This window comes from Xenopus laevis, chromosome 8S, assembly GCF_017654675.1.
Source record: "Xenopus laevis strain J_2021 chromosome 8S, Xenopus_laevis_v10.1, whole genome shotgun sequence".
Lineage (NCBI taxonomy): Eukaryota > Metazoa > Chordata > Amphibia > Anura > Pipidae > Xenopus > Xenopus laevis.
In genome coordinates, this window is record NC_054386.1 from 26,751,527 (window position 1) to 26,762,900 (window position 11,374).

Below are 11,374 nucleotides of genomic sequence, written 5' to 3' on the forward strand. Positions count from 1 at the left end.
ATACAGGGCACAAACATGCAATCACAAGGGTGCAAAAAGGACAAGTTGCAGTAATTCTGATGCGGCACCTATTAGCATGCATACATTTGGACAGTAGAGTATAGTGTACCCTAGTATTCCTGTACGTATGCTGATAAACTGCTTTGGGGTACAGGCTGTGCATGTATGTAGGTAATTTGGGGTGGGTGTGATCCTCACTAGGGTAGTCCCACTGTGCCACACACACACAGGTATGGGGAAGTGTGCATCGCACCATTAAATCTCTCCTTCCTGCACTTACAGAATTCACATTCTTTTGGGGGCTGGGAGCTGAGCCTGTGTGTGTTGCAGGCGTTCACTGCTTGTGCAAGGGGGAGGTGATGGTGGTTACAGTGTTGTTCTGCTTTCCCAGCTGCGCCCAGGGACAGACCTGCACACCAGCACCCTCCTCTCCAGCCCAGGACCTATGGAATAGCATCTGCTCCCGGAAAACCTTGAGGTTCCACAGCAGCACCTTCCTGGTGAGTAACCACCATAATGCCCAAACTGACCCTTATGCTAGGACTCCCAGACACCCTGCACCCCGCAGCCTTGTGCCTAGAGCAGCTGACTTCAGTTACTTGTACAACATTTCAGCTGACAGTTAGCTAATACAACTGCCAGTGTGTGTGTTTCACTAGTGCAAGGTGATACAATACAACTGCCAGTGCGTGTTTCACTAGTGCAAGGTGATAAAATACAACTGTGTGTGTTCCACTAAAACAACTACTGCAAGGGCACACAATAGAACTTTTAATGTATAGCCTACTGTGAATTTATGATAAACTGCAATCAGATATGTTGGGGGGCTATGTAGGTGCTGAAAATGTAATCTAACTACAGGGAGGTCCTATGGGCTCTGTAGGCTCCACAAAGAGGGGGCTAGGGGGCTCCCCAACGCAAAATGAGGATCACAATGCTATTTGCTGGCCAAAAGTTCTTCAGAGTAGGTGGCTAAAAATCAGAAAATCCCATTTCTGGCAAATTTATGTCAATATCATTATATATACTGCTACATGCTTGTTCAAATATTTACACTTTTAGTAAACGAACTATGCAGCGGCGGCTGAGTCACACGTAGGCGCAGCAGTGCAGGAAATGTGTTTTGTTGAAGCACACTCACACTCAGAAATGTGCAGTTAAACTATAATGCAGGCAGGTACAAGAGGTACCCTTGATCAACCTGTAGCCAATCAGAGCATTATAACACTCATGCATCGGCCAAATTGTAGCCAATCAGTACACTGGACCATTCACAGGCATAACTATAGCTAATGAGAGCATTACAGAACATCCCTAGGGCCACAGGCTGGAGAAGAAGCCTGCGGTGACCCAGAGCCCAGCCTGGTGCTGCAAAATGAATAAAGGGACCCCCCTCCCTCTGCAATCTCATAATGACCCAGAGACTGCCACAGGGCAATGTGAGCAGTCATAGGGGAAGTCATTAGGACATGCAAATAGTGTTCCCTGTCCAGGAGTATACATCACTGTATTGGTTCAGTTAGAATAAGCTGAGCTTGATAAAGTGACTATGGAATCCCCCTCAGGGCTGTTCCCCCTCCCCTATCCCCTCCTATATGAACTGGACTTGCATTGAAACTATCCCGAACCTTAGGGAAAAAAGTAATCTCAGAGATATAAGCTGCATGCAATACTCACTGATATTCAGCCTCTGGGCCATAGTCCTGCTTACTCACCACTGTTGGAGGGCTTCTCTGGGAAAGGTATTACAGCCCCTTTATGCTAATTCGATCTTGACCCACCAAATTGATTTGGTTCTTGTCAGGCTAGTATCATGTTGAAGGAGGTATGGCCATTAAGGGGTTATTTTGATGCATGCTGGCACAGTCAGTACCATGTCTCCCAAGAATTAAATACTTGCCCTTTATACAACCCCCCCCCAGCTACTCCTGTAAGCACCTTGAGTCAGTCAGTGGAATGATCTATAAATAGAGAGATTGAAGTGGGGCGTAGGTAAGTGCTCCATATTGTGAGTGCAATGTTACATTCCATAGGGCAACTCCTGTGCACTGGGTAGGGACAGAGTGAGCCAGCGAAGGTTATAGGTTTCAATCTAGGGGGGAAGCGTTATGAGATTCTGAGAGGGTTAAAGTAAGGTTTAGCATTCCAGTTGCTTTTTTACTGGACAAAAAAGCTACTGCCGTACAGTGTGGCCCTATAGCCTCACCCTCATTCTTACAGCGAGTAGCAGACCGAGAATCAATCCCCGGCCAGTGAGACATATTAAATGATAAGGACTCCTTGCTTCTCCCTGTACATCAGATTGCTTAGTGTGCTCCATTATTGGAACATCTGCTTACAGGGGTTGGGGCAATGAGTCTGTGACTCAAGATGTGGGAGGGAGTAGAACACTCTAATGGTAACATACAAAAGGTCAAGGAGTCTGTGGCTCAAGTACTGTGTGGGACTTAAAAACAGATGGCGGCTTAAGGGGAGGGCCAAGAGTCTGTGAATCAAGCAGTAGGTGGGACTGTAAAACAAATGGCATCTTACAGGGGGTGGGGCAGCAAGGTTTTAAATCAAGTAGGTGGGACTAAAATACTCTGATGGAAATTAACAGGGGGTGGGGCAGGGGGTCTGTTTCTCAAGCTCAGAATGGAACTAGGATATTTTGATACTAGCTAGCATTCACATTTTTTCTCGTAGTAGGTGATTAAGCAAAAGTAAATATATATATATACGATCGATACTGGAATTCACCATATCACGACCACTTCCCGGGCACCCTTCCAAAGCGAATCAGACAATAGCAGAAACTCGAAGCACTTATGAGCATAGAAAATATAGTGGAATAATGGAAATTTCACATATACTGTATGCTTTATATTGGCACTAGATATAAGAAAAGACAGGCAACTGTGATATAAGCAGCCATACACAGTGCAAATGTGTGATATTAGAACTAAAGAAACAGGAAGTCAGTGTTTCCCCACTGAGAGATAGTGTGAGAGGGAGATCTCAGCAGATATGAGTTAGAGGAGGCTACATGGCACCCCCACCCACAATCAGATCATAGAGAATTTGCAGTTATGGGGTAACCATTGTATCCTGCTTTAGATGTGTGCATCACTCATCTGCCCAGCCACAGACTGTGCCCAAACCAACTGCTGACCATGCACCAATGGCACTGTATCTATTACTCAGGAGCTGATCTCAGGCATCAGTTCTAGCTCGTATAACATACAAAAATATGTGTATTTAGTTAATGAATATACTGATTTCTAAATTAACAAGGCCACATTTGAAATGGTGACACAGATCTGTTTTACGATAGAGCAGTTTTACGATACTGTGGCCACATAGTTACTGATCAACCTGCTGACCATGGGAAAGCGAACAGGCCAGAAGAAGCAAAACAGAGACGATTCTGTTTTGTAAGGAGCAAAACAGAGAACCAGAGCTCTGCAGATTAATCCCAAGTAGATTTACACATTAAAATGTAATTATACAGCTGCCTAATCTAAACAGACTCAGTCTGGCTGATGATCCCAAGGGAAGTACCATCAGTGTTCCACTTCCATGCAGTGGGGTGAATAGGAAGCAAATAGGAAACCCAGTCCAGCTTTCACTTTTCCTTCCACCAATATCGGCCGTGCATTTTTATTCCCATCTTCAGCTAGAAAATGCATGCTCTGCAAAAACTGTCATTTCTGCATCCCTTGGACCTGTGACTGTAAGCTGCACTGGGCCAGGGTCCCATGAACAGTCCCTGGTTAAACATGTAGTTGTGATATAAATAATGGCAAAGTGAAGCCTTCTGAAATCAGAAAGTATTTACTTGTCTCATGCCATACACATAGCACTGCCTAAATACCAAAAATGAGAGTTTGAATTCTATCATATGGCATCATGGACGGAGACATGCAAGTCACTCATTTACACTCAAATACCAGAAGGCTTCACTTTGCATCAGGTCCAGACTGAGAATCAAAATAGGCCCTGGCATTTCAGGTACACAGAGACCCAATCAGCCCACACAGAGGCCCAAACAGCCCCCACCAGCCCACTAAATACTGACTTTGGCACCTTATAGCAGCCCCTCTGGCATTTGCCAGAACCCACAGATTGCCATCTGCTTTGCATGTAATTACTGGGGAAGGGCTTTTTGGCTCCTTTTAGCTCATCTCACCCTAACCAGGTTCAGTTTTCTGTATTAATAAAGGGTAATCATTCTAGAAAATCTATTGTGGAACAATGAAATTCCCCTGGCACCCCTTTTGTTCTTACTTTACCCTAGTATCTAACCTGTCTTTCTCTTTCTCCCCTTTGCACCCCAACTTCATCCCTGGCCTGTGCACCCCTCTGTTCCCAAGCCTTCTGTGACTGGACAAGGACAGGGCCGGATTTACATAGTGGGCGCCCCTAGGCCCACTGCCATTCGTCGCCCCTGTCCCCTCCCCTTTAGTGTGCAAATTTTCATCATCAATGGGGATTGGCGCATGGGAAAATTAAAAAATGATTGTATCCCTAGAACATCACCAGTGTTTTTGAACCAATATGGGTATGGTTGGCCATGCCGCCCCCCTAAAATCCTGCCGCCCTAGGCCCGGGCCTAGGTGGACTTTCCACAAATCCGGCCCTGGACGAGGATCACAAGCAATGAGAATGTTTCAGCTGGGTATTTTGCATGGCAACTAGGAATAAGGGGACCTTCTGGTACTATTGCACATAAGTGAGCAGGCACCAATAGATTCACTCTCATTCTCATTTCCCAAATTCAGATTTGAAGCATCAGCTAAAAGTAGCAAATGTGGAGCCACAAATCCCTGCTGCTGAGCTAGTGTCGAGAATAGATTGGAAAAGAAGACAACACAATCACATTAGAGCATGCGATTTCATGTGTTTAATAGAGACTTAATCATATATACATGGATTTCAAGAACTATAGCAGTTTTGCCTACCCTGCTTTTGATAAGCTAGTTTATACCACTCCTAGTTAGATCAGACGAAGGTATCTCCAGCCAGCAGTGATGAAAGCACTGGAGCAACTCTAACAATATCTGGAAACATTAGGAGCTGCCATGTTGGAGGTATGGCAAGTGTGGTATGAGATATATCTTTGCCCAGAACATTCCTTCTCTGTATATTTGTATTTATACATTTAGGAGGAGGGAGGTGCCATATTGATTCCCTTAGACAGTACTGTTTACAGTATTAGAGTATAGCTTATTGTGTGCCCAGAACATTCCTCCTCTGTATATTTGTATTTTTACATATGGAAGGAGGTGCCATATTGATTCCCTTAGACCAGAGTTCCCCACCCTTTTTTACCCATGAGCAGGGCAGCCATCAGGGGGGGACAGGGGGAGAGTTGTAGGGGGCCCCGAGGGTAAGGGGGGCCTAGCCACACCGCACTTTCTTGATTAGCCGGCCCCCTGCTTTCTGAGAGCTGCTGACTTCAGGAAGGCAGGGCGGGAGCACAAGGGGAGGTTTCTTCTGTCCATTACTTCCCCTTATTGGTCACTGAGTTTAAGTCCTGGTTGAGCTGCTCAGGGATTGGATAGCTGAGGTTTGAACTTCTCCTCCAGCTCATCCAATCACCATGCAGCTTTACCAGGACTTGAAATTCTGTGACCAATAAGGGAAGAAAATGCTGTCACTGGAAGAAGATGCAGCCACCTGCGTTCCCCTCCTCCCTTCTGTAGTTGGCAGCTCACTTACAGCAGGTGGGCCACACTAATGAAGTAAGTGCAACATGGCAGGGCACCCCTAAAGGTAACTCTTTGTGGTCCCTGTTGTGTAGTGGGGCCCTGGGGGGGCAAGTTTTTTTACATGGATGTTTAAGGGGGGCCCTGACCACCAATTTTCTTACAAGTGGGGGGGGGGGCTCTGGCCACCAATTGTTTTTCCCCATGTGGGGACCTAGCCACCAATATTTTTTAATGGGGGGCCCTTACCACAAATGCTTTTTTTAATGGGGGGCCGTGACTACCAGTATTTTTTTATTTTTTTATTAACATGTTGGAACAATAGCCACCAATGTTTTTTTTTTAGTGTGTGGTGGGGGGTGGACCTGTGGGGTTGGGAGGGCGGACCTGTAGGTGGGGCTTGTGGTGGGTGCAGCCCAGGGGGCCCAGGAAATGTTTTCGTATGGGGCCCTGCGATTTCTGATGGCGGCCCTGCCCATGAGTAACATTTAAATGCAAAAAGAGTTAGGGAACAACGCAAACATGTAAAATCTGGGTTGTAACTGGCCATTTGTAGCCCTTATGTGGACTGGCAACCTATAGGAAGCATGCTGGTACTTTTTATTTATAAAATATAAATACTTCAGTAGTATTACAGCAGTAGTGAATAGGTGCCAGAGACAGCTGTTTAGATAATGGCTTCAATTCATAATATCTGTATTTGAATCAAACTATAAATCAGCCAACAGACAGGCTCAAAAATGCCCCCTGAGCAGTGTTTGACTATATGGTACAGCTGGACTTTACACCTAGAAGGAACATTTCCCTACTGCACATGTTACTGTATTGGGTGGCAGTTCTGATGAGAGGTAAACTGAGCCTGATGCAAAAAAACAAAAAAAACAAATAGCAGAACTTAGAGTGCAAATAAAAAGGAAGATAGGCAATGGGAGGGGACACACTATTTCCTTTCAGCACGTAGGGACCAGGGCAAACAAAGGCAAGAGAGCTCTAATCATTGGCCAGAGTCGGGCTGGGAAAGAGCCGGGAGCCAGAGGTAGGACTTATCCCTCCCAAGGGAACCCAAGCTATTCAGCTCATTTATGGGCACATTTCCTTTCCTTTATTTTTCTCTTTCATTCTTCTGTATGAGTGATTTACATTACTCGCTATAAGTTCACTCCCTTTTCACACATATGGAAGAGTAACGGGTACATGGAGCAGCCTCATAAATAGGTCTGAGCTCACTCTAGATAGGAGGACAGGTGGAGAAATCAAAGCAGAGGTACAAGTGTCTGTACTGTACATCTCACTTACATGACAACTTTAAACATGTAGACACATTGTATTCCAAGTGCAGATAACTTTACTAACATGATGAGTGTATTTTTTATTTATATGGCCTTTGTGAAGGACTGGACTTTCCACTCTGCTGCCAGGTTGCAATGGTCAATGACCCCATGACCACAGACGGCTTCCATTTAAAGCACTTGCCAATTGCTATGGTCAGCCACACATTAGCAACTGCATGGTGGTTAAAATGTCAGACCTGGCAGCTGCAGCAGAACAACGCTATTCAGAATTGATGGGGGATTGCTAATTGTCAAGTCCCCTGATGCCCCTGCAAGCAGTTCTGTGGCTGTGTTATACAGAGAGAAGGGCAATAGATGCTTCTTGTCCCGATACCTTTGGATACTGCAGGGGAGGGACCAGTCAATCTTCTTGGCATGCTGGTGGGTCATTAGCCAAAATCCACTCTTTCCGCTCTTTCTGCTGCTTATCCCTGAAATATGCTTTCTCCATCATATTTTAAAGGGGAAAATTATCTCTTAAGAAGAAGATGACATTCTGCACCAAAAACCTATATTGTTCTGCATATTTCTATCCATTACAAATGCTTTGTACTTCCAAGGTAAAGTGAAATAGTTTCCCCAGGTGTCTCAATGGCACTGTGCTCAAGGTGCCCATACTAAATGGTAAGCACCCCTCTGACCACACAGCAATGCCCAATGCAGCCTCTGAGCCTTCCCCGGTGCTAAATCGGCCCATGGAATGTACATATATGTCCTACAAGCACACATATATACACTTTTTGAAACCACATTGGCAGAGAGTGAGAGCCAAATCTCCTTGTTGCAGCTTTCAAAGCCGTAATCTCCCCTTGCACAAATGCTGCCTGTGATGAGGTGGGGGGGACTTATCAATGGCTCCTTCCTTCCTGTATGTGTTTCTATTTATTAACTCCCCCCCCCCACATTGTCTCTTCCCCATAGAATGAGGATCTAACTGTGTCTGTGAGAAGGGTCAAATCAAATTAACGAAATAATGTTTTTTATTTTTTACGTTAAATTACTTTTCTGTTTTTCAGAGCATTCTGCGTCTCAGCCATAAGAAACCTTCTGAATGGTTTCCAGACACCCATTGCCATGGAAGAAACCGAATCTAGTACGCAAACACCTGTGCCCCAACATGGGATTTCCTTGGCATCCTACCCTGTGCGGGCAGTCATCCGAATGCGCAGGAAGATCCGGACGCTGAAAAAGAGCAGGCTTCAGCTGGACCTGACTGGGGGGCGCTCTTTGGACAGCGCCAAGGCGTCTTTACGTCGGCAGATTTCCATGGACAGGGCCACCTTATTTAAGTCGTCCACCTATGAAAAACAGCAGTATTTTAATTTTGACACACCCACTTTGGAGAAACTGGCTTTAAATAGCCAAATCCGCAAAAGGAATCGCAAGAAGTCGAGGCACGTGCTGTACCCCGGCAACGTCAGGAAGTGTCTCCCCGTTGAGCATAAGAGCAAGGCCAAGCGTTGCCTCCTACTCTTCATAGGGATTGTTTGCTTTCAGATTCTCAACGCCATCGAGAATTTGGATGATAACCTTCAGAAATATGATTTAGATGGACTGGAAAAGACTTTGCAGAGGGAAGTGTTTGGGCAAAAAAGAGCCATTGAGAAATTAATGGACCACCTGCAGGATTATCTAGCCACACATTATCATAACAAGCCTTTAGTTCTTTCATTTAATGGGCCCAGTGGGGTCGGCAAGAGCCACACAGGCCGATTGTTGGCCAAACATTTCCGTTCCATTATGGATAACGATTTTGTTCTTCAATATTATACTATGCACAACTGCCCCAATGAGAATGATGTCACCCAGTGCCAATCAGAGATGTCTGGTTTGATATCGGAGATGATCTCTAGGGCTGAGATTGAGGAGAAGATCCCTGTGTTTATATTTGATGAGGTAGAGGTCATGCCCGTGGCACTATTGGATGTGCTGCACAGGTACTTCCAGCTCAATCAAAGCAACGAGTATCTGAACGCCGTGTATATCCTCATCAGCAATATCGGGGGCAACGAGATCACCAAGTTTGTTCTGCAGAATGCTTCCAACGACTTCCTCAACCTTCCCCAGGAACTCCACCAGATTGTAATCAGCTCCCTACAGAAACATCACTCGCTCTGGGATGTTGCAGAGATTGTTCCTTTTACCCTCTTGGAGAAAAAACACATTTTAGATTGTTTCTTAGATGAACTGCTACGGGAAGGCTTTTATCCAGACCATAGTAACATCGAGAGCCTAGCGGGCCAGCTCCGGTACTACACTAAGGAAAACAAGGAGTACTCCATCTCGGGATGCAAACAGGTTGTAGCCAAGGTCAATCTCCTACAGCCATATACATGAATGGGGTTTTGCCAAGGTGAAATACAGGCAATAACATCTATGTTTGTTTATATGTTCTGCCAAGGTAATGAATGAAAACAATAAAATAATATTCCACTGATTAGACACAGTGTAATAAAGAGAGTTGGAAGAGAATTTGATTTGAGGTACAACATTTTATATAACGTAGCTGCTAGAAATGATGGGTAATATTCCCTTTAAGCCTCTGCACTCCTAAACATGCACACAAATTATGAGATAAATGCACGCCAAAAACTGTAAAGTGCTCACAAGTTCTGAGCCAACAACCTCTCCACCAAAGGGGGTTACAGCACCTATGTTATCCCGCTGCCCCACCCTGCAGGCCCACTTGACAGAGATTCATAATAGGCCCTGGCATTTCAAGTACACAGATGTCCACACAGCCACCCCCCACAGGCCCAATTAATAGTAACTGTCTCTAAAGCTGGCCATAGACGCAAAGATCTCATTGTACGAATCCAGGATTCGTACGATTTTGGGAACGTGTGTGGAGAGTCCCGACATTTTTCAACCAGGGGAGATCAGTCGTTTGGTCGATCGGACAGGTTAGAAAATTTCTACTGCGGGTAATATTTCTGCGTGTATTGCCGATCGTACGATTTTCAGTGGGAGACTGTCACTAGCTTTGTCTATTGTACTATTGCTGTCAGGGGCAGAAAATCGGTTGATCTGTTCTTTAACTACTTTATTTGGTCTAATGGTAAGACTTTGATCTGAATGGTTAGTGGCAGGTCGGGAGATGGGAAAGTCCGATTGTACATTGATTCGTACGATCGGATCTTTGCGTCTGTGGCCAGCTTTAGAGAAACCCCTTGACATTTGCCATTCCGGGCCTAAGGTCAAAAAGGAAGGACCAGCGGGACAGACAGGTAATACTGGGACAGGCATCAACTATTAAGAAAGAGGCTCTTTAAGGACACGTAACTAATCTTCAGGTTTGGTGTTGAATGATGATAGTTGTGCCCCAGGGACTAGGTATTCCTATAAACACTGTGGTTAGGGCAAGTAACAGTGTATAAAGTATATGATATTATAAATACTGAGCCAGCTTGTACTGTTAATATAGTGGCTCTCTAACTGCCTGTTAACAATGACAGGAACCCACATCTGAAGCTCTGATTATATCTATGGAAAAACAACTGATAAACACATCATTACACCAGATAGATAACAGAGATAATAATGTTGATGAGACGCTAACGTGAGTAGCCAGACTGCAGCGCCCCCTACAGACAGATTCTCTGTGAGTTGTATATAAATATATTTATACAAAGACAAGCTAAGTTTCATCAACTCCGGGGTTGCGCAACGCAGATAAAAATATACTGGAATGGGCCCACGCATTTAGTAGGGGATTGTGCAAAGCCAGTGATATAACTGACACACCCCAAGAAAAATATTTGCACAGTCTCATATTTATGAGAAAGGCTCTCAGGTATTCGTACACAGTTTGCTGGGAGTGACCCGTATTCAATGTCATTTAATCATTACACCTCTGGTTCAGGAACAGGTTTCACTGGTGCAGTTATAATGCCAGTACAGGGGCACACAGACAATTCAGAGCATGTACCAATGTGGCCTGGGCTTGGGGCGAGGCATTCAGTTAAACACATGGTGGATGTTTCCTTTTTCTTTAATACATGGAGACACTATGGGGTATCATGGAATAATCAGTCCATGAAGTTTACAGGATAGAGAATACTGCAAAGGAATATGGGCTCCCCCTGCTGAATGGCAATACAGTCACTATAAAGAACACATAAACATGGCAGCTACATGGCAATCACAGAGAGTGTGTTATTAATATTAAACATTATATATGCAAACAGCTATACATAATGGATCCACGCCTGCTCAGAGCTCTGTAAGCAAGTCTGACCACAACGCCATACGCACGAGGGTCTGTTCCCTACCATGGCTCATAATTCCAGCGGTACTGCAGAAATGTGAATAAGTGTGCAATCACTAGCAGCTATTACACCAGAAGACATGTCACTT

General features: G+C 44.9%; 1 protein-coding gene across 2 annotated transcripts; it reads left to right on the forward strand.

The window, feature by feature from the left end:
• The first annotated feature begins 465 nt into the window (after positions 1-465).
• On the forward strand, positions 466-9,490 carry tor4a.S (torsin family 4, member A S homeolog). 2 transcript variants are annotated; one of them, NM_001096879.1, is made up of 2 exons: positions 466-500; positions 8,035-9,455. In NM_001096879.1, exon 2 carries the CDS (start codon positions 8,093-8,095, stop codon positions 9,353-9,355), a length of 1,263 nt encoding a protein of 420 aa, NP_001090348.1. In that variant the 5' UTR covers positions 466-500; positions 8,035-8,092; the 3' UTR covers positions 9,356-9,455. The 2 variants fall into 2 exon arrangements, with proteins under 2 accessions (NP_001090348.1, XP_018087649.1); XM_018232160.2 differs by lacking the exon at positions 466-500 and adding an exon at positions 6,619-6,723 and having other exon boundaries at positions 8,035-9,490.
• The last annotated feature ends 1,884 nt before the right edge of the window (positions 9,491-11,374 follow it).